Here is a 23,889-nt window from a genome sequence, read left to right on the forward strand (position 1 = left end):
ATAGGATGGAGAAGACCATCAAGCAGACCAAGCCCCCAACCACAGGTCCCTGACTGACCGCCACTACAAGGCCCCATCAGCCTGCAGTCAGGCTCCCTCCCAGGCTGGTTTCCTCTCCTTGGGTATTTAACTGGATTTACACCTCTTGGCCAAAGCACCCCATGGAAGGCGGATAAACCGAGACCCATGAGATAAACCTTAAGTGGACCAGATCCAAATGTACCAAAGCACTTAGATACCTAAATACCTCTAAGGACCTTGTTCTCTGAGGGCTACAGAGCACTGAACTCGGCTGGAAGCCCATGGATTGAGCTTGTGCTCATGCACTATAAAATGACACGGCTATGTTAGTGGGCTTGACTTGAAAGGGCGTTGGGGGAGAGCCAGGTGAAACAAAAATCTTCTCTTGGTTGCATTACTCATACCAAAAGGGGCATGATTACAGTGTTTCTTTAACGCTGTGTTTGAAGAAAACAACTGAGCCAAGCTGCAGCCATGGAGTGCTGCCGAGAAGGCAGACTGAGCTTGTATGAGGTGGAGAGGGTTGTTTTTAAAGAGAAAGTTAATTGCAAGTTGTGGGACTTGATGTACAAAGAAAGTCAAAATTTCTGGCAGGAATGGAGGGAGAGGGGCATAAGTAGTGCAGGTCAGAGGGTAGTGGTATAAACAGTGGCAAACAGAAAGATAAGTAGGGGAAAATCTTGCTGAAGGAAATTTTTCATGCAGGGACCCATTTCCGAAACCAGCTGAAAGCACACTCAGACAATGTTTGAGCAGGGATGGAAGCTATATGGCAAAAAGTATATTTACCAAAGCTCTCTGGAAACCAGACAAAAAACTCTGCCAGTTACAGCATGGGTCTCACATGCTGCCAGCTCCAGACTATGGTGGTGCAGGTCAAGATTCAGCTCATCTGTCCTTGGCCACTGTTTGCTGAGTCAGTCTTCAGCTGAAGGGAGTCAGGAAATAGCTGAATGATATAATTGCTCGTAAGTTCCATAATTTATTTACATGCAGACTCTTTGAGTTTATAAATTAAAACATAAGTGAATATAGTCTGTCTAAGCTTTGCAGGATGTTTCCAAGGAATTTATTATCAAGATGCCCCAGCACTGAAGGATCAAAACAGTATTTCAGTGCCCCAAAGGGCTTTACTTTTCAAATCTTGCTTAATCTTATGTTCCTTCCTGTATAGAAGAATTAAATCAATGTGGTTTTAAATGTTGGTGATGTCACTCTCTCAGTTTACTCTGTAGGCATCTGCCTGCTTTGCCCTAGGCTGCCCTGGCTATGTGTCCTTGCAGAGGGTGCCTGAAAGCTCATGGCCAGACATGACTTGTTAGTTGGTACCAGCTCCCACGGGCATCTTGGAGGTGACATCCAACACAAAATCCCTGAAGGTGTTGAACTGGAATAGCTACTGACCCTTGGAAAGTGGTGGTGTGGAAGTGCGCCACATGTGACAATGAGAGTCATGAGACTACATCACCTGCACGTGCTCCAAGCTCTGCAGCAGCAAAACAACCTCAGCTACAGCACAACAAGAAAAGCAAGGTCTTCTGGAGGGAAGCACACGCACTTGACATGGCCCTCAGCCCCGTCCTTTTGATTCTCAGCAAACGAGAGTGTCACTGGTCCTGGAACAACCTGGAAGTTCATCAGGCATTAGCAGTCCTTGAAGAGGTGACTGCAGCTGTCAGTCCTCCTTTCAAGGGCATCACAGGCACTCAACTGGTGACTGAGGTGCACTGTACAAAGCCATGCTGAAATAAGTAAAAGAGTTGGGAGATGTCTCCCCACTGCCCATGTGCAATTAGCAGGAGGTATGAAACTACTCGGAGGAACTCGCCAGGAAATGCAGAGGGCAGTGTGGGAAGAAGTGGTGCTGCTCTCGACCAGTATGGGCAGTTCATACATACGCATACATACATACATACATACATACGCAACAGGGCATCAAAGAAAAGTCTTAGTTCAGCAAAGCTGTGAATACCCTGGAGTGCTGAAATGAAGGGGCAAGGGAATAGCAAACCCCAGTTACAGCAGCTGTCTTGCCACTCAGCTTAAAATTTACAATTGTGTATATATTTATTCATGCTTGGTAGACATTGAAAAATAGCAGCCTGGAAAAAGTTAGCAGCAACAATAACTTTGGAAAGCTGCCCAGCCTTTCTTGTTTCCCTGGTACCTTTTACCCAATACCCCTCTTCAACTGCAAAAATTTCCTGCAGATACAATGGGTCACTTCAGAGAAAGGAGAAGAGGTGTGATATTTTAGTCCCATTAATGCCTTTTTGTACACACACTGGAGTCCTAAGGATACACAAAATTTGCCAAGGCTGTCCATTCACTAGCTGCCTGGGAAGGTGCTAGCTAAAATTCTCCTGAGTAGTATGCAAAGAGACCTGCACTGCCCTATGCACATGAGCTGTCTCCCGGGGCACCTTGTCTGATGCAGAGTTGGGGTCCTGGGGAGCCCCAGGCGCGTCTTCCCCGTGTATTGTGGGGGGGTGACACATCTGCATGGGGTTGCAGAGCCCCAGCAGCCCTTTCTGCTTTCCAAGGAGGGCTCCTCCAGCACTGCGGCTGCAGCTTGCCCACCCAGGCACACCTCTGCTTTCTCATCTGAAGAAGATTACCCCATTGGTGCCATTTTCTACCAGTACCCTGCAGCAAAGCAGGTATGGACACAGTCCCCATAGCCTTCCAGCCACCTTCATGGAAGATACTGGTGCCTTTCCCTGCTGCCCCAGGGCCTTCTCCACCCTACCAGCCCCAAACAAGTGCCCCCACCTTCATGCTGCAAGCTGGCTAATTAGCCAGGTGTGGCTGCAGCACATGTTAAAAAACAGGGTTATCCCTCTGCCGCAGTGCCTCCTGATGCCAGGTTGCCTGGAAGTCCTCAGCCGGCGCTGGGGAGTGTGTGCAGTGAGACAAACAGTGATACACGCTGCTGTGTGACCCGGTACCCTGAAACCGCCTTGGGCTGGATTCAGCAGCCACCACCAGCTGCGCTGAGGGGCTTGCCAGCGGTCCACGGAGGACCTGCCTGGCCCTGAGCAGGTAGTGCTCTGTAATCAAAGAAAGGGTTTGAGATCTTGCGGGTTTTTTTATTTCTGAGCTGGAGAGGTTCAGTAAACACCCACCACTGGAGGAGCTGCCACGTGGAACAAGAGGGTGGTGAGGCTCATAAACATCACCAGAGTATGCCGCAATATCTGCAACTTTTGGGTTGTGTATGCAGTTTCTTGGGTTGTTTTTTTTTTTAAACAAACAACATGAATGTGTTTGACAGGATGTTGTGCATAAAATAGCCTGGAAAATTTAAACACCCAAGTGACTAAAACCACAGCTAATTTTTCTTGCCAATTTCTGTGCTCAGGACCTAGCCCGGCAGAGTAAACAGAGAAAGGCTGTGAGGAGTGAGTTACCATCAGCCTGCTCTGGATGTCTGGGGTGGGTATCACTGGGGGCTTACTGCAGGTGATGGCTTCAGCTCTTTCTTTACCTGCCTTCAAAATGTGAATTTAGTCATGCAGAGGGCTAACCTGAGATCTGTCAGGTGAAAACAGCTGAATTAATAGGCAACAGTGTCTCCAGAAGAACCAAGATTTGAAAAAATATTTTACCTTCCCTGCTCTCCTCAAAAGGCACTATGCCTTACACAAAGCAAGAGGCAGAGCCTGTATCTTTAACCACTTATGATGCTTCTGATTGTTTCCACCTGTCACCCTGGAAAATGGGGTGGATTCATCCCTTTTCTCTCCTCTGTCCTGATGTCCTCTGCCAGCTGCTGTTCTTACCTCCATGGAGCTGCAGGTTTATGCAGACATACTCCTTCCCTCAAATTGTACCTGGCTAGGGCTGAATCGTGTAGTAGAGGTCCTACCAACCCAGAAAAATTAGCACTCTTCATTCCCTTGCTCTTCTTTTCTTCTTTGCCCCCCTTACTCCACAAGGATGGGTGGCTTACTATTTCTTTTTCATTCTAGTTCATTCAGTAGTGAAATTTTTTTATAGTCATGGGTTTCCTATGGTTATTTAATTTTTCCAGACTGTCCACTTTTGCTTTACTCAACATCAGATTGCTTAAGCTGTAGTTCTAGGATAGTTTCTTTCGTCCTATTTCTCAAGTCCATTGCTGCCTGCACACTCTTGAACTTTGCAATGCTTCCATGCCAAACCCATATATGCTGACAACAATTTTAAAAAGGCATGAATATTAATGAAACAGAGGATGTGCACACAAAGAAAATCATTTAGCACCAGGATCATCTGGGGCTTATCTACGAACTACAGCAGGATTTGTTCTATGGTCCAGCTGATCAGGCATGCACCAGCTACCGCAAGAAGCTTTTTTTCTTGCTTCCATGGAGAGGATTAATGTTAAGGCATACAGTTAGCTGTCAGCACTATTAATCACCTAAATTCCTCAAGCTAAAGAAAAAAGAAGCCAACTCAGCAAAAAGTGTGTGTCGAGGATGCTGTGTTTTCTCTTTCCAGCAGAGGGAGAATCCCACAGGAGACTTCAACCAGGTAAGCAAGAAACTCTGAAATGAGAAAAATAGACAAAAACATGATGTCTGGGGGTGAAGGCAAGACAACACAGATTTCTGGAGCTGCTTGTTTAGCCAGCATCTGTCCCAAAGGAAATTAGTGCTGCTGTTTCCAGCTCCTCACTGCCCTACCGTGTTGCTCTCAAAGCTGTGGGGAGTGCCAGCTTCTTCTGAGGGAAGGAAAGTGGACCTCCTCTTCCCTGGCATGGGGTCACCCCTCCCCAGTGTGCTTCACATCAATACACCCTATGAGGTCTCTCCATTGAACAAATCCATTCTCCAGGTTTTTTTGCAGCCTGCACTGCCCTGGGCTTTGCTTGTGTGGGGCAACAGAAGAGGCCTCAAGGTGTGGGGGAACAAGGCGCCATGTGCTTGGTCTTACTGTGGCCTGGGCTTCCTCTTCCTTCCATGAGCAGCAGAGGAAAGCAGCCATCCCCATAGGCGGTCTCAACATGTCTGGTGGTGCTGCGCCTCCTGAATGCCAGACACCTCACCCAGGGGTCTCAGTATCTGAAACACCTCAAGGTGCACCCATAAGGACATGGTCCTGCATTTTGTTACAGCAATGGTGGACTTACCAGCTGTTGTGCTACAGACACTAGCACCAGCATCATGAGTTTCCAAATAGCCTGGATGTTGTTTTCCAGAACCTCTGAAACAAGGCTGGTGGGGTGGCCTTTTACATCCAGGCATTAGTGTCTACCATAGGTGGATCCCATGAGACAACTGCCCTGGACCAGGATGCCACATCCCTGTGGTGATGCAGCAGCTGCCAGGAGCTGTTCCCCCTGCCCCACGCACCAAGCGTTCCATGCAGCCTCCCCTCCGTCTTCATCTCTACGAGCAGAACCACGCACCTTGTGAGCACAGGGGCAATACATAATTAAACACTAGCCAGTGAGAAAGCCAACCTCCCAAACCACAGAGGGAATGAGCACAGTTTGGCATTACAATCTGTGGTCATTTATGACAAAGATGTATTTTCTGAAGGAAAACAGGCCATCGCCAAAATAGATGCTTCTCCCCAGTGTTTTCAACCACTTCTCCCTCTCTCTGGTGCTGCAACACAACCGCAGCTCCGTCCAGGCTCAGAGACGGGCACTTCCCAGACCCCAGTTGTGTTTCACCACCTTGCCACTACCAAGAAGCCACAGCATGTGTCAGGATGATCCACACGTACCAAGGAGGAGGAGGAGTTACAGAGCTGGTTTACCACCTTGGAGGCGAAATGTCCTGCCAGCCAGAGACTGTAAATCACAGATCCCATCAGCAGGCTTACACGAGCGAGGTGAGAAGGGCTTACGTGCCCACCTTGGATTGCAGTCCTGGATGTCAAAAGGACCTTTTCAGATGAGGAGTGCTGAAGACCAAGCTCCAAAATGCCAGTACTTGCCAAGCCCCACTGCCCAGCACACTGAAATCCCTACAACACTTTTTCACAAAGAAGAAATTATGTAACTGTCATAAATGGTTTAAAAAAAGAAAACACGATTCTGCATAGGAATGCATAACATCGCCACAGGGAGATATTACACACCTTTATTTGGCCAGACTGACAAATGTCCAAGAGTTGCTGCAACATGGTGCTGACCTGGCCTCTAGTGGGCCCCCAGACAAGACGACGCTAGAGAGGCATGCCCTAAAACAATGTGTTCCTTTTCCAGCAGGCTACACCAGTGTATTTTTGCTTTTAGACTAGTCTCAGTGATTCTGTAGGTGCATTTTCCTTAAATGTCAAGGGCCACTCTCTTAAGACTCCATGGTGGTTATGCTGCATAAATGTATTTTAAAGTGGATGCAAATGTCCCTATAAATATTCGTAATATGAGAACTGGGCCCCATAGAAAAGCTGATGCTAGGGAATAGTAATTTTGAAGTCTTTGTGGCATCAAGTGAATATGGTATTCATGAAAAGTATTTTGCAGTGGGAAATATTCTACTGCCTGGGTTAAACTCTGACTTTAGTACTCACTGTTTTGCAATTACTGATGTGAAATTACACCCTTCCACACAAACCAGTTCTAAAAAGTACATTTAATATGAATGGAAACTCAGAATACCCTGGAAATATATACGTAATTAATGAGATCACTAATGGCAAAGTTCATTAGCTATCCAGGCCTGAACAGCATTAAGCATAACGCAGTATCACTTAAATGTCAAGAGTGTCAGATGAATAAGCCAAGCAGCCTGTATATGCAACAAAGTGTGCAAGAAAAGTGTCCCTTATTTAAGAGCTGAGCAGATCTGCAGTGTCTCAAGCACAGTGCCTGTAACGTACCTCTGCACTCCAGGATAACTCATGTCCCAAATTGAGGCCTGAATGGGACAACGTCTTTTATCTTTCCCTCTAATGTCTGGTGGGAGAGACAGGGCTCCCCAGGTGAAGCGAAACGTGGCAATTCCTCGGGTTGCATTTGTTGCTTAAACTGCTCACAGGCTGATGCTTTGGGGTTTTTAGTAAGGCTGTCTGGAATTTCCATCCTCTGGAAATGTTCCAGGGTTTGGAGAAAAAGATTTGTCCCAATTCTGAATAAAAACTAACGAAACTAGACACCTTTTGGAGAAAATCTGGGGGAGCAAAAAAGCCAACTGTTGGAACAACCCACATTATATTTTACAGCTGGCTAGGAGTCTTTTGGCCTGACTGAAAAAAAAACCTGTTGAAATTGAAATTGTCTAGCAGCAAATCATTCCAGCAGACAATTCCCCACTCCTTTCCCGGTTAGTTCTTGGGACATTTTTTCCTTGAATCGAAATATAAACCAAAAATTATTGCACAACCGAGCTAAGAGTGAAAATATGAAAGTCTTGAGCCATGAGTACACAGGCATTAAGTAAATGTCACCTGAATCAATAGAGAGTGCAACAGATGGCGGTTTTAACATTGTTCTTGCAAATTAATCATTAATTTCTTTTTTAAAGTAATCATCATAAATCTTCCTAGAACAGATTGTTATTCCGCCTGATATGATTCATTAAACCAGTGCAGAATGAGATCATTTTCATTTAAGTTAGCATTTTTGAGGCTGCCAAATATCCTCCGAGTATTTCCTGCAGCTGGGACCGCAAGCATCTTCCTTGGAGCTGGCAGCCTGCTTGCGCCATATCCTGCTCCAAGAGCTTCTCGTGCCTCTGGCCAGCCACACCGTCCTCCCCGCGGGGTCCCCGAGCTGCTTGTGGCGGGTGGCTTCGCTTGACCCCCTCAGGCAGCGGCAAAATAGGAGGCTGACTTCAAGCTGCAAAGCTGCGTGTGGCATCAGCGCCCGCAGAGAGGCACCGCCACTGAGCCGAGGAGCTGGGACTGGAAAAGGACCCCTGAAGGTGGGCTCTCACCCATCCCAGCCTCCAGCTCAGCTGGCTGATTACTGGGGCACAGCGGTCACCAGTGCCTTTGGATAAATTGGGAATCTTCTCCTCCTCTTGGAAATTCCCACATTGTAAAGCCAAAGGATGCAGCAGGCAAAGTGGCTGCCGTGGGAGCCAGGTTACCAAAAACAGCCTTTTTCCCTTTTAATTTATTTGTGGTGTAATTTCCCAACTGCGTTAGCGAAACAACAATGACATAAGGGGCACGATGCAGCAATAGGGCGGGCGGGAGCAGGTAAGAGCAAAAAATGCCAACAACGTATTTGTGTAGAAGAAAGGGAAAAGAGCTGGTGGTAAGGGGAATTCACAAATTACCTGACAAAAAAAGCACACACCCATCCCCTGAACCCACAGCCACACTGAGAACCCTCTGACACGTGAAGGATGCCAAAAGGAAAAAAAAAACAAACCCAAACCAAACAATAAACCAAACAAAAAACAAACCACCACCCCAAATTGCAGCAATTACTTGATCATGGCATTTTCACTTCCTAAACTGGGAGAGCGAAATTCCCCTGGGTCATCTGACCTCTGTTGAAACTACACCAGGAAGAGGAGCAGTGGCTGTTGGCGAGTGCAGGGCGTTCTCCGGCTGTACAAAAGCCTCTTGTGCGTGAGCAGCAGATCAGAGCAGTGCAGGGATGTGCGTGCGTGTGTATACGTAGCAAGGCGAGGTGCAAATATCCTCCCAGCCAGATCATCTCTTGCACAACTCTTGACTCTGCACAGCCTGGATGACCTTTTGTTTTTTTGTCAGCTGCTCCTCTCCAAGCATGCCTCTAGAGCAGAGCTTCTGAAGAGCCGTTCCCTCCTGTGCATCTCCCTGAAAACAGCGCTCCCAAGAAGAGGTGGTCGCCAGCAGCATGGTGGGGGTGACAGCAATGAGGACATGGATTGAGCCAGTAGTCGCAGGTTCTCAAGTGGCCAGTGCCTTCTACGACACGGCGCTGCTGCTGGTGGTGAAGAACTACTACAACCAGACCAACACCACCGCTCCCTCCCATGCACTGGAAGATGCTCAGCAGAAGGCTGTCTCTAATTTTTATATCATCTACAACCTAGTCCTGGGCCTGAGCCCACTGGTGTCAGCCTATGGCTTGTCCAAGCTAGGGGACAGGATTCACCGGAAGATTCCCATCTGCTTCCCTCTTCTTGGCTACTTGGGCTCCAAAACTCTCCTGCTCCTCCTGATCCTTCTGGGCTGGCCGATCGAGGTGATGTACGGGGCTGCTGCCTTCAACGGGCTGACGGGCGGTTTCACCACTCTCTGGGCAGGTGTCATGGCTCTGGGATCCCTGGGCTCTTCCGAAAGCAGGAGGTCTCTGCGCCTTATCATTATTGAGCTGGTGTATGGCCTCGCTGGCTTTCTAGGAAGCATGGCGTCTGGCTACCTATTTGTTGGCTTCAGTGACCGCTATCGAGAGGGCACTGTGCTGGTGAGCTGCAGCATTGCTTGCTATGCTTTCTGCCTCCTCTACAGTGTTTTTGTCCTGACAGTCCCTAAGCCAGCAACTTCCTGCCCAGCCAAAGCCAAGACTGCAGAGGAGGTGGGCAGCAAGCTACCGGCCCACAAAGAAGCAGCAGCAGCAGGGAGTTCCCAACCTTCGGAGAGCACCACCTCCACTCCAGTATCCCCCTCAAAACTCATCATCATCATGCTGTTTGTGGCAGCAATCCTCTATGACCTTGCCGTGGTTGGTGCAATGAACGTACTCCCGCTCTTCTTGCTCAGGGAGCCTTTAAGTTGGAATGCTGTAGAGATTGGCCATGGCAATGCTGCTGGGTATGTGATCTTCATCACCAGCTTCCTAGGGGTATTTGTGTTCTCCAAATACCTGAGGGACATTACCATGATCATAATCGGAGTGATATCCTTCAGCGCTGGCAGCCTCGTCATGGCTTTTGTGCGGTGGACGTTCCTGTTCTACATCGGTGAGTCAAACGGCCGCTCACGCGAGTGACTGCACCCTGAGAAAGGGGCTGGGGTGTTTCAGTGCCAGGAGAAGGGCTTTTACTCTGCTTTACTGTGAGTTTCAGAGCAGGGAGCTCGGCAGACCATCAAAGTAGTGATTCCCAGGTGGGCCTCATTATCATTCCCCTCTCCCCACATCTCACCTTGTACCCTTACACTCGGCACCCTACAATATCCAGAGGAGGCATACACTCCTGCCAAGGCTTAGTTTAAGGCTGGTTGACTTGGTCATAGCCAGGATCTGAGGAGGGGAACAATGCTCATGCCGCAGGGGCGTGGGAGCTGTTGCTGGCTACCCGTACTAGTCAGACCACATCGCTGCATTAATGGGAAGCACTTGCTCTGTGTAAGGTAAGGTTTAAGCTGCAACAGAAACACGTTGGCAAAGGTTTCCTGTTAAGCGAACATCTTAAGATGTGATTTATTTTGTTACATGAAGGCATTTGTGGTCGATGAGAAACTGAATAGTGAAACATTGGAGCTGCTTTAGCAATTAAAATATCATGAGGATGTAGGGTACAAATCTTACACTATGTATAAATGACCAAGGCACAGGTAACACCAGAAGGGGCAGCATCCCACAGCAAAGGAAAGGCAAGTTTATTGTTGGGAGGTGGCCTCCACGGGAACGCAAAAAACAAAACCCAAAACTGCATCCATGCATCCATTGTGGCAGTGAGATGGATGATTCATATCTGACAAACCGAGTATCGTGTGTTGCATGGCTTTGAGGTTTTGCTTCTGAAAGTGAGAAAAAGATGTAAGAGAAATGGCCTGAGGTGATTTTTCTGTCTGCCCCTACAGGGAATAAGAAATTGAAAATCAAACAAAGTTATTCTAAAGGGAAAGACGGTAGGGTGTTATATTTGTGTAGTAAGCCAAACATTGAGTGAAATTTTTAAGAGATTTTGTTTGTTAGGCAATCGGGCTGGGCAACAAAAGATATAAAATTAAAATATGCTTGTTTAATATTAAGTCCATCATGAATGCATGCTGCTACACAGTGTGAAGGATGCTTATTCCCCACATTGCAGAAACACCTGGGTGCACTAGAGATGGATCAAGTCTTCACTGAGGTTGGTTGTGCTGACAGGAAGATAATTCTAGCTCCCTAGAAGTTTCCATACTAAAGAAAGCCTAAAATAGTGCAAGCCAAAAGCACCAAGATAGGAAATAGCTATAGTGTTACGAAGGTGCTGTTCCTGTCAAGACCATGTAGTGTGCTCACTCTGCCAGTTAGACTCAAATCATCAGCCTCACTCTCTCAAAGGACAGTGCTATATTCCATCTACACTGGAATCTCAGGCTGAGACCAAGAGACCACATTGGGTTTGGGAAGAGTACCTCTGCTTTGCAAGCGGGAGCAGTAGGTGGCTTATCCACCATCACTTGGATGGACTGAGCACCTACATTCCTACCAAAGATTTGTACTTCTTTCTGGTACTCAATGGACAAGAAAATGTGAAACAAAGGTCCTGCCGGTCCTGCCCAAGCCAGAGACACGTAGTCTTCAAAAGCAGTGGTTGTTGTTTTGGGAGATAAGGAGCAGGTATTGATGATAACTACATATTCCTTGCATTGCAGCACGGGCAGTGATGCTCTTTGCCCTCATCCCCTTACCAACCATCAGGTCCATGTTATCCAAGCATGTTGAAGGATCATCCTATGGTAAGTATTTTGGTTACCTTACTGACCAAAAAACCCTCAAATCCCTTCATTCAGCCTAAGGTACAAAAAGAAAGGTAAATTATTGCTGCAATCTGTGCTTTGCGTAACAAAACCAGAACAGCTAGTACCACAAATGGGAAGGGAGGAGCAGAGAAACTAGCCGGACAAGATTGTCACATCCGAACTTCTCCTTGTTTGCATCATCATTTATCCACAAAATTTTCAGCATTTCAGCATTTCAAGTGCTTCAAAAGACTACTATCAGCGTGCAGCTGAAAGGCAGGGAAAATATCTGAGGTACTGCTCAAAACACAGTGCTCCGGGGAAAACCAAGAGAAGCAAGACGGGTTGAAGCACTGAGAAAGACCGTTTATATTTGGCTTCTTTTGCTTCCAGTTTTGGAAAGGATGGATTTCTTTCATCTTTTTTCACTTGTACTCTGTAAATATGTCTCCAGGTCTTACCTGGCGATTTGTTCCTCTCAGACCATGATATAACTAACAAGGGATAATTGCATAAAAATTGGCCCTTTTTGGAAAGCAGGACCAGAAATTATTTTCTATTAAAATTTGTATTAGAAAATAGTAAAATATATGTATTTTAAAACAACGTATTGAAGGCTTCTGGTTTTACCTCAGTGAGCTGGATTTAGGCACAACAGACAGGACCGACCATGCATTCAAACAGCACCTCAGGCCCACGGCTGCTCGAGCCTCCTCCAAACATGTTCCCACAGCCGTCCTTTGCATCCTTTTCCCTCCCGCCATATGAACACAACACCGCTCTGTCACCAGTTCACTCCTACTGCTCGTGCTCCTCAACATGCTCTGTAGCAAACTCACTTACTTAATGTTGCCTTTAACCTCCACCATGAGCCATACAAGGCTGTGCCTGATTACAGCGGCAGACCGGCTCTCGAGCAGGACCACGCAGCAGAGCAGCCGTCGCCTCCTGGTAGCAGCCTTGTCTCCTTCAGTGGTGGCCGCTGGTGCTGTGCATCTAGAGAGGGCTGCCAGGGCAGTAAGCTCAGCGAACGACCATGACCTCGCTCCTGGTTTGCACACCCCGGCAGGGCTGGGTTGCTTCCCCTTCCCCCGTTCACCATGGCAGAAACAGAAGGGTGCACTTCAGCAAAAACGCTGGTTCAAATAGGATTCAGTTTCTGCCTTTCCTCCACCCTAATCATCACACATGTCACACGCACCACCCGATTTCCGACATTATTTTAACCCAGGGGACCACTCGTCTGGCCTAGGGCAGAAGCAGACCCTGACTAACGTCTCTCCCGTCCTGAAGATGTTAGCCCAGGACTACCTTGCTACATCCTATGGAAAGGAGCACTTACTGCCCAGTCTAGTGCTGCTTTTCCAAGCAGCTACCTCAACATCTAGACCGTTTAAACAGACAGTTTTCTCATTTGGTCTTGTCCTATGCCTGAAAGAAGGAAAACTCATTTAATTCTGGTCCAGAACGGCAGTAGGTGCAAGCTCATGCCGTCTGGCACTTGTGACGCAACGACCACATCGCTCTTCCACACAGCGGTGGTCCTGAATTCTGCAGGGAGGTACCACAGCTGGTTTTTTTTCTCCCCAGAACTAAACTATGTTCTTGTTTTACAGGTAAAGTGTTTGTCCTGCTGCAGTTGTCTTTAGTCACCACGGGAGTAGTGACATCCACACTCTACAACAAAATCTATCAAAACACACTGAACTGGTACAGCGGCTTCTGTTTCATTTTGTCTTTTCTAGTTGGCTGCCTGACTCTCCTCCCTTTAAGGTAAGGAATAGGAAGGGGTTTTGACCAAAAGGACATGCTGTATTTTTTCCATGCTTCTTCATTCTAGGTCTACAGTGTACAATACAGATGGGAAAAAAAAAATAATAATAAAGAAGGAATTTAAAAAGAAAAAAAATTTGGAAAAAGAAACAAAAATTTCACAGAAGTGAGCTGACAAATACCAAGGAGATTCAAGGAAAGAAACTTGCAAGTGATCTAGCCAATGTTTTTAATCTTCTTTTTGTTTAACGTAACATGAATTGCTGTAGGAGGAATACCTGGCAGAGTTTAAGAGCTGATAATCCCAGGGGATAAAGCCTTCACATAAATTTAGTGCTTGATATTGCAAAAATAGTAGTAAGTAGACTGAGTGAATGAGCCTACACAAAGTAAAGCATTTTTTAAAAAAATCCATTGCAGGTTACTTACTCATTGTGATAGGAAAAGAATAACCTGAGTCTCCCTCAGGTGTTCCTTTCAAAGAGAAACCATTACCACACAGTGAAGGAAATAGCTACTTTTCTGATCCAGTGAATTTGCCCAACTGTACTGCTACAGAGCGACTGAGAAGTACAATTTTAAGAACAAGCTTTAGGCAGAAAACCAGCTTAATTGGGAGAGAGCTGAAACAGCATCCCCGTCTATTCTTACAAAATTTTTGATGGATCTCCCTCCAATTCTCACCTTGCCCGTTGTCCCCTCCCCAAGACCCTCGAGCTTGTTGCGTTACTAGAAACAGCAAGACTTCCAGTATGAAATTAAATTTGAATTGTGATAATATCACTATTTAACCGCCGCGACAATATTTTCATTCAGATATAAGGCAGGTACTGACTGGACAGGCTAACATCTGATCCCAGGCAAAACTCTTGCCAAGTTTTGCTGTAATTTAAAAAAAAAAAAAAAAAAAAAATAGAAAGCCTAAAGGCACCATGTGCACTGACTTCAGTGTTACCACTTGGATAGCAAGAAAAAGCAACTCTAAGGAAAGTTCCTAGACCATCAGCTCTGCCTCCTCCAGAGCACCGAAGGCTTTCTGGGCTCGTGAAACACATTTGACCCCTGGTGCCAGCAGGACTACTTCATACCCATCATTACCCTGGCTCTGCTTTCCTCATGTTTTCCAGACACAAGAGTGACTCGTCTCTTACGCACACCCCTGCTGTTTTAACAGCAAGTCATTGCTAACTACTCAACTGCTTTTTAACATGTTCTTCAAACAGAAGTTAGCATCATCAGCAGCACAAACACAGGGATTTAGGACTTAGAGTCTGGAAGATGAAAAATGATGCCCGTGTCATTGCTTGTACTCAAGAGTAAGTTACAGGGGGGCTGGTAGATCCTCCAGAGGAATCACATGAGCACTCAGCCAGCTCTAGACAGCCCGGCAAAGTTTAAGCTAAAGAACTGGTGGGGGAAAAAGCAAACTGTAGTTTTATGAAGTAGCTTGCTGGCTCTCATGCAACTGCATTGTTATTGTTCTTTACAGCATTGTGGCCATCAAACAACGTTCGACCACCGGCTCCCTTCAGATTCTGACCGAATGACAGAGGCTGTACCTGCTAAAGCATCTTTTGGTCTTCATCAACTCTCTGAGCTACCAAAGTGGACAGTTTGCCGACCATTAGCCCCTGCAGTTACCATCATTAGAGGAAGCATCTCATTTATGCTTCTGCTTCACAGCGTGCCATGGCCTCGCAGCCACTGAGCTCACCCAGGACAAAGAAGCTTGCCTTGTTATTTCTGCAGTACATCATCTCGCAGAGCATGTGCATTGGCTATTGCCCACCAGCAGTCTTCAAAGCATTTTGCTTCCCTGCTAGGCTGGTTAGCAATAGCGCAGAGTGGCAAGAACAGGGTAGAAATGAAAAGGGCATTTCTAGATACATAATTCACTGCGAAAGGGGAAAGCAGAGGATCCGTTTCCCATTAGTTCCTTCTTGTCTGTTCATTCAGAAACCTCAGCTCAGTTCTGTGACTTTGGCTGATGAAGCAGGGGTCCACAAGCCGCCTGTGCATGGTTGCTGTCAGGACACACATGTTCTCCGAGTGGTGCAGAAGTTGTGTCAACCCAGCTGATCAATATTATGTAAAAGTCCACTAAATACAGAAATACCACCATAAAAAAAAAAAAAAAAGTAAGATTAAGACACTTCTTGTAATCCCTACAATAAAACACTCCTGAACAGATGTTCACGCCCCTGACTTCTGGGAGATTGTCCCACTGTCCCCAGAGAGTGCTTTAAGAGAGCTCATGGAAGGACACCTATGACTCAGGAGCCAATACCGGCATTTCAACTCACACCACCAGGATGTACTCCTCTTGTAACAGGTTAAGAACAGGTAAGTGCAGCAGATGACTCCTATGGGCTTTACAGAGGCGTAGGGATACTGATGCCAGGTAACAGTCACCCTGTTACTCCCAGCTTTATGCTGGGTGAAACCCCTACCTCATACAAGACAGCAAGTGGCATGAGGTGTTGCCAGCAAAATCCGAACATGATTCAGAAGACTGGCATGCCCCAGAGGGATCAGGGCTTAAATTGTGTCTACTTACATGCTAATTGAATTAACAAGGATTAAGTGGCTTCCAAGCTCCTGGACTAAGTATAAGGAAGTTAAAAGCCCTTCAGTAACTGGAATAATCTGAAGGCAAATCAGGCAGCTTCAGTTCGAGCCAGAGATGCAGCAAGCAGAAGTTGGCTACTGACCGTGCTACCCCTTACTCTGAGGAAGTTCCTGCTATGCGTTCTCCTTACACACACACACTTGCAACTTTTCCTCAGCTCCAAGCTTCACTTTCAAGTAATAACAGACATACAACAGCAACAGACAGATGACTTACAGTTAAATCAGCAGTGGAACAAGATTTTAAGGGAAGGGTACTTCTGCAGTAAGATAGTGACAGCCCAGTAAAATAAGCACACGCATCATTTCAACGGCGAAGGCTGCAAAAAACAAAACTTTATATTCTAGGTAAAGGAGTCATCTTTTAATACATTTATTGGTCCATTCCATTAAATTAATTGAGGTAAACAAACGGTGCATTTTAAAAAAATGTACACACTAATAGAGAATTACAAACAGTTTTACCTCAAAGTGTTTTTTCTCCATCAATACTAGTTCCATAGTAAACAATGCACAAAGTATATTTATACAGAGATATATGAAACGGTATAGAAACATGCCAGCACCAGAAGGCAAGACAACATTTCATAGCCTGCGTGTCTGAACAAGAGCAGAGTTGCCAGATTTGGTCGAGTGCAGGAAACAAAAGCCTCCTTCCCATTTTTTACATTGTTTACTAGCTAATTCACACAGAGACAAGTCTTTTCACAGCTTTCATTTTGGTTCTTAATGGTATGAACAGTGACTCCAGTTCCGGTGAGTGGGTTTACAAAGGTTGAAAGCGGAAAAGTCTGGGCAATGAGCCAGCACCGTTTCGGTCCCCAGTACTGACACCTTCTACAAGGAGGGGGATGAGACCCACCTCTGCACGCAGCCAGCTTGCCTTCACCCGCATGGCCCAGCTCTCCAAACCTGAAGGAGGGACAGAGGGATGCAGGCACAGAGGAAGAGAGAACAAGGACGGTGCTGCTTTATTTTCACATACTGAAGACAAAAGCCCTTTGCCTGTTTGCTAGTGTAAGACTATCCCTCTGCAACCTGCCTGCCTGCGGCCCCAACCCTGCTGCTTGACCTGAAGGTACAGATACACATCCCAGCAGCAGGGTTAAGGAAACGGTTTAGCTTCAAAGTCTAGAGTACCGAGGTCTTCAGAGTAGTCTAGGACAGCAACTAGGCCTGCAGTGATTTAGCATGCCACTTACAGAAGGGTGTTCTACTTACGCCTTTTTGGAAAGTGCATTATTTTCTGCATAAGTACTGTGCCTTAGCCATCAACCTTAAAACTAGCCCAGTTCATTACTGAGTACTTGTACAAGTCAGATACCCCAGAAAGATTCCAAAGTGCTAAGCATAGAATTAAGCGTTGCCATTTCATTCTGTAAAATTGGTTAAACAGCACTCCCAAAAAGTTTAAAATGCAACATTTACACTGCCAGGCGGCTAGTTTATTCCTGTGATCCCCAGTTTTACTTTACAAAAAAAAAAAAAAAAAAAATTCTGACAAGTAGTAGCAAGTTCCCTATCTTAAAAAAGACCCCATTTTCCCTATTTATTGGTTGTTGTAGTAAAAGTTAATATACCAAGGGAAAGACTGCTCTACGTTCAGAATTTAAGAAGGCTGAACATATAATGAGCTAGTTTAGCCTATGCAATTTTGCCCAGTGGTTAGCAGCACCAGGATTTTAAACAGTCTGCAATATTAATCATACTCAATTAAATTGTGCAAGTTTTAACAAAAGGATGGCTCCTGTTAAAACACTGAACAGTCCCTGGTGGGCTAGGAGGGAATTCTTGTGTAACTTGGCATATGCAGGACCGACACCTGAAGCAATATGTATCACGAACAGGCTACGCAGAGCCACTGCTGCAAGGCTACCTCACAGCACCTCTGCAGGACCACCTCTGTCACTCATACTTTGCAGATGTTTCTTTCTACCACTTACCCCACTACTTTATGCTTAGCACAAGTGTCAGCGTGACAAAAATCCAAGTAGACTTCAGTGAAGAATCCATAGTTTATTCTTTGATACAACTCACATCAGAAGAGCTCGTGTCTTTAGGGCTACCTTTTCATTTTTCAATGGATACCTGAAAAAGCCATGATGTTTCAACATCTGTTTATTGCCAAGAGTCAGAACCTGGTAAGGATACATACGAACAATGCACGGTTTATTTACCGAGCATGAAAACAAGATCTCAGTGCTTGCTTTATTGTGCTGGTGCCAGTTCAGAGAAGAAACAAACATCCCAGAAATTACACAGAAGTAACCAGGACAGCAGTGAATTATGCATCCTCTGAGAAAGAACTTGGTCTGGCTATGGATTACAAGGAAAATTGGGCTAATTCAAGGATTGTTGAAGGACCCACACGTTACGTAGGTTCATAGAAAGGGTGCAACTACTTTTGATATCATTTTAGTGCATGTGCAGAGGGTGACGGTAAATGACTGAACACTCATGAAGTTACTCAAAGATCAATCTCCTGCACTACTCCTGCTTCCCTTTACCAACACCTTTTACTTTTCACACTTAAGGTTCAGGCCATCCAAAGGAAAGACTCCTACCCGGTAAGGATTACAGGATAACATGTCAGAGTTTCACTAACAATTCAAATCTCAGCCTCCCACTGACAGCAGTTAAGTAAGTGCTCTCTTTACAGGCATTACTTAGTCTTCCATTATTTTGTAGTTCTCCGGTTTGGCACTGCTGCCCTGAAGCTCACAGTCAGGATCCTTCCCACACCTCACAGCCTCTCCCACAGTTAACTAGAGATTTACAACAGCTCTTTATAAAGACACTTCTGCATAGCCCGTAGCAGCTGAGAGACCCACCACTACACACCCTTACACTGCAGCAATGCTTGCAGAGGATGATTCTCTTGAATGTTAAGTTCTGCTTCCCTTAAGAGGTTTTGGTGTTCCAGACCATATAAGAAATCCTATTAGTGGCCACAGCCTGAGGTACGTGTTCCAACCTCTCCTCCAAATAACTTGCAGGTGTCAGAGTCACATACTCCAACAGGGAACTGCAAAACACGCCTGCCTTTCAACAGCTTAGCCAGAAAGGGATTTATCTGAAATCAAAACATGCTTTTGTTGAGGACTAGTTTAAAAAACCATGCTGCAAAATCAGTGGCATCAGACTAAAGAAAATCTAAGCTGATCTTCAACAGCTCCAGCCTTAACAGTTACATGTTGATCTGTACTTCACTTGGTACTCCCCACTGTCCATTCTGCTTCTCACAAGCAGCTGTGATGTCAATTGCTGAATTCCCCAGAACAAACACCCACTTCAGTGTGACATAAAACTAAGAGGGAACAGGACCTCGGTGTTGTAAGGCATCAGACCAAACCTACTGACCTATAGGAAAACACCCACCATCCTTTCAAATCATCTTGCACTTTTTTTTTGGTAAGGTGAAGAGAAGAATGTCCAAATATTAGTGCAAATTACATTTTGCTTGACTCCCAGTGATGTTGCAGAGTCAAATACAAAATTCCATTTACCACACAGGAACCAGCTCAAAAGAGCATGTTGATCTCTGTGAGAAATAGGGAAGACTGTAACCCTGAAGGTCCTGCTGTTGAATGTTAGGAAAGTGCTTATTTTAGAAGGGAAAAACTGAAGAAAACACTTGATTACTGCTTCAAGATGATCCCCTTAAGCACTCCCCTTGCACAAGAGTAGTTTGTCATTCCAGACCTAACAGCACCTTAAGCCAGAGTTCTCATCTACCCCAAATAAGTGTACATTAATAAACTGTGAGCTTAAACCAAAAAGCAGTTTGTGTAGTACCACAGAGCTGTCAACGGAGGCTGAGTCAAAAAGGAAGACCTCTTAAAAATATCTTAAACTTGACTTTTGCACCCAGAGAGCATCATCTCATTAGGCTGACAGCTACCACATTGCTGCAATAACTCATCTTGATAGCTGCTATAAAGCCACCAAGCTTTAGGTGGGGCTTCAGGTATACCTGGTGTTTATGAAGCAATAAAGTCCAAGCCAGAGTGGTACCCAGTAGGTCAACACAGGAGAACACAGAAGTTGCACATACTCAATTACTGCTCAGATTCTTTGCAAGAATATTGTCAGAGATCAAGTAATCATTCAAGTTTAGCAGTAAGTGCTCAGAGTTATTTATTCACCCAAATCCCAATATTACACTGATATTAGCTCCAAACCTCCTCACTAAGGATGGTTAAGAAGGATTTATCTGCACGCTGTTAAACCAAGACTCTGGGACCCTAGGAATCACAGCAGCATTCCTAAGGCCATTAACACCAAGCAGGCATTTACTTGAGGTTGGACTGTGAGAGAAAGGGGAAAAAGAGGGACTTGCAGAAGCAGTTGCATTTCTAAAGGCCAATAAAAGCTACTAAGAAAATAGATCTGTACCAAAAGTAGTCTTAAAAGACTTGCCGTGTGGTTCAGTAGAGATGGGTAGGAACGCTATGTGTAGCTGATAGAGTACTTATCTATGCCCACCAACCTGTTTAAGGCAAGTTTCACACACAATGATACTTGCTGTAAGCAAGCATTTGACACTTTTTTGGCTTTTGGGTGCTGGAAAAAAAAAAAACAAAACCCAACAACATGAGTTCTACCTTTACTACAGCAGGCACCTTAATTGACCAAGCCCAAAAGCGCCTCTAGTTCAGAAAAAAAAGTTTAAAGCATGGACCAAGAGAATTCTACCATGCAACTTCCAGAGCTAGCTTTAGAGAAAATACACTGAAGACTCACACTTTCTTCCACCATTCCCGTAAGCCTTGAAAGGCCGCTGTTCAACTTGCTCCTGCAGCTAGGCTGATTTTGATCCCCAAGTCAGTCACAAGTACACTTTAGCCAACTGACATTACTTCATAATCACCAAGGTAAACAAAGATACTCAGTATGAACCAACAGCATGCCACACTCACAAAAACCACAGTTCATGCTTGCCTCACAGGCTACCTGCAAGTGGTGTTGGTATGTTCTGTCTAGGACCAGCCCAACTCCCACACAGAAAAGTCTCCAGAAACCATTTTATCCAGAGAGAGCACATGGGCAGTAGCAAAACAGAAAATATTAATTTCCAGCCTTTCCCTGTCCACCCCAAAAAAGGATAAGGGTTGGTTAGAGTGTACTGCATCATAGGAATATTTTTTTTTTTTTTTAGCAAACAAAACAGAATGGTAATAAAGATGTCATTTGGCACCTTGCAGTAGAGTTTTATTTTCATCTTTTTAGTGTTCCACTCATCAGTTCCTTCCAGACTAAAGAGGTAAGTTTTATCAAGATCCCCGTGCACTTTCACTATGAACCCCCAATCACTCCATAGGATAAAGAAGGAACCATTCAAGATAACTCAAAAAGATGAAACATACCCCAGTTTAAACACCGAAAGTGAGGAAAAAAAATTCAAATAGTTTTCAGAGCGTCTGTTCCAGCCTAAGTACAGCTGGCATTTCAGTTAACTTGACAAAAGGAGTCCTTCATACAGTTCCAGTATGTCTAGTGGTACTGAGCATAGAAGTGCTAGACTGTCCATGAAGGTACTTCTTATTTGGTCTCCGGCTTGTCTTGCAATAGTGGTATAATTGACTCCCACGCCGTAAGGCACTGAAGAAAGAAGTAAAGATTAAAAAAAAATTGAATTGTACATCAGTTCTTGCAACTTTTGACCAACCCTTCCAGACCAACAGAATCCAAGTTCAGAATGGCTAGCCAGGTGTCTATAGATTATTATAGAAGGGGAAAAAAACCCAAACAAACAAAAAAACCAAACAAACCCACAAACCACCAAAACTAGAATCTCTAACAGCAATAAAGTGTTCAGAAATAATAGCTGCAGTTTCCAAAACAAAGAAAACAAATTAAAGCTTTCCAAAGTCATCAGCTGTCCCAAGCTATTAAAAATCATCAGAATACCCAGTATTTTCAAATATCAAGATAGATTCTTCCAAACTGAATAACACCACAGCTTTCAGCTAGGCAGACAAACTGTTTCTAGTAGAAATTTACATCTTTGTGGTGTGAGCGTGGGAGAGGGCTGATGGGGACACAACAGCAGTTATTATAGACTACCTCCAGCAAACTTATTTGAAAAACCCATGCATTTAGGGAAGGTAGTTCAGAGGCACAGTGTACTTCAGTACACCTCTGGGACTCGACTCCACTGCACAACAAACTGGTAGCACCTAGTACAGTAAAATAAAAGGGAATCTAGCTTCTGGGTTATTAGAAAGTAACTCCAGGCTTTGGAGTCATTTCCCCAGACATGCACTTATTCCATTTCTTATGCTGTGCATCATCACCGTCTTTCAATCATGTACAGACCAGAAGTCAAGCTGGACATATATAGACCGTGGAATATATATTATTAAACACTGCAAATGGGCAAATTCATCACCAGCTCTTACATCCACAAGTCACTGCTGTCAAGCATCTTCCTTCTAATCTTGCTGATTGGACTGAAGGTGAATAGAGTATTTCTAGTTGTGTATCCTGAAGTGACTAGACACTTTCCCACCAAAAAGCTTCCTTGTTGCAGCTGAGAGCAAAACTAAGAGGTACAGATTTAACTGTCAATTGTAGGGGCGCTGCTGGACATTTGGTGGAGTCTTTAATCCCTCCCTCCACGGTAGTCTCAGAAGAGAGAAGAGGCCAGGGTGAAGGAAGTTCTGTGTGACTGGTTTTGAATTACTGACAAGACAGATATTGGCAGGGGCAAAGGAAGTGCATAATATTACATAGATACGTAACCTAGCAATGGAAGAAGTTTGTAAAGTATATGTGGAAAAAAGCAACAGGTAAGATTATTAAGTATGTCACCATGCATAAGCCTAGTAGTGTTTAATATACCAACCCCTGCTGCTCAGTAATTTGTTCAATTCAAGAATGCAAGACAGGCAAGCATCCAGGATGAAATGCTGTTGCAGGGCTGCCTTGCAAAAGACTTGGTCTCATGCAGATCACTTGAGCATGACCAGCAACTCAACAGATTACCCTAAGCTGCTGACAAAGAGCAGCTTCCGCAGCACTGGAGAACTGATTTATGTATCCAAGATTTTTTTCTTCACAGCAGCATGAAGATTTCCTGAAGAATTATCACCACCTCAGAGGAAAATGAACTGTTCTTTTTCCTACCAGTGTTCCAGCAGTGCCACTTACCTTCTCGTAGTACTGGATGTTTTTATCTGCCATCCCCATGAGTAGCTGCCTGAAGTCTTGTCTTTTGTTGTTCTGCCATCTCTCCATATCCGCTTTCAGGTCAGCATTGAAACACTCTACTCGGTCTTGACATTTCTCAACATCTGTGGGTACCTGCAGGAAAATAAATGAAGATTGAAACAGTCACTGAGACGGCTAGACTGCTGAATTAGCTCAAACCTTACTGAGCAAAGCTACAGAGGAAAGGGTAAGTAACAGCCATTACCCTGAATAAACTCAGTCATGGCTGCAGGGACAAAAAGCCCCAATGCTGTCTTACTGAGGAGGTGCGATTGCTTAATTTTCTCTGCTGTTTGAGGTGGTGGGCAGTTTTGCTTGTCTGTATCCATGCCAGAAATGGAGCCACACTGAGGAAGAGCTTGCTAGAGGCACTTGAAGAGGAAAGCCCTTTGGTGTGAGTGCTGTGTGCCTAGGCTCAGTTCCTAGTTCTCAAACTGAGTAGTTTGACTACAGCTCCAGAGCAACCTTTCTCTCCTCTTTCCCATTTACAGTTGCACTTGGCATTTCCCAATTTACACTAGTGTGTATGAAACAACAAACATTTAGGTTTGTCCAAAGAGCTGGACAAGAGACCTCAGTGTTTTCTTGACCGCAGTATACAAACAGCAGTGATCAACTATGGCTGCAGAATAAAATTCCCAAGCCTCTAGTTTTTAGCTTCCACTTTTAACCTTAAGGCTGCCTGAAAAAAATGTAAGTGCAAAGCAC

At 45.1% G+C, this 23,889-nt stretch overlaps 2 protein-coding genes across 2 annotated transcripts in view; one reads left to right on the top strand and one right to left on the bottom strand.

The window, feature by feature from the left end:
* Nucleotides 1-8,788: 8,788 nt before the first annotated feature.
* SLC46A2 (solute carrier family 46 member 2) lies at nt 8,789-14,888 on the top strand (the record flags this gene model as incomplete). Its single annotated transcript, XM_082497709.1, has 4 exons — nt 8,789-9,857; nt 11,482-11,565; nt 13,185-13,341; nt 14,831-14,888. The coding sequence occupies 4 exons, from the start codon at nt 8,789-8,791 to the stop codon at nt 14,886-14,888; spliced, it is 1,368 nt and encodes a 455-aa protein (XP_082353835.1).
* A 6,259-nt stretch (nt 14,889-21,147) lies between these two features.
* The window catches only part of SNX30 (sorting nexin family member 30), a gene marked incomplete at its 5' end in the record, with an annotated part of 47,737 nt that continues 44,995 nt past the window's right edge, over nt 21,148-23,889 (bottom strand). Inside the window, 2 exons of the mRNA XM_082497224.1 lie at nt 21,148-21,570; nt 23,122-23,274. Coding sequence (XP_082353350.1) covers nt 21,511-21,570; nt 23,122-23,274 — 213 coding nt within the window. The 3' untranslated portion in view covers nt 21,148-21,510. The remainder of the gene's footprint in view (nt 21,571-23,121; nt 23,275-23,889) is intronic.

This window comes from Vanellus vanellus (genome assembly GCF_965231255.1).
Source record: "Vanellus vanellus genome assembly, chromosome: Z".
NCBI lineage: Eukaryota > Metazoa > Chordata > Aves > Charadriiformes > Charadriidae > Vanellus > Vanellus vanellus.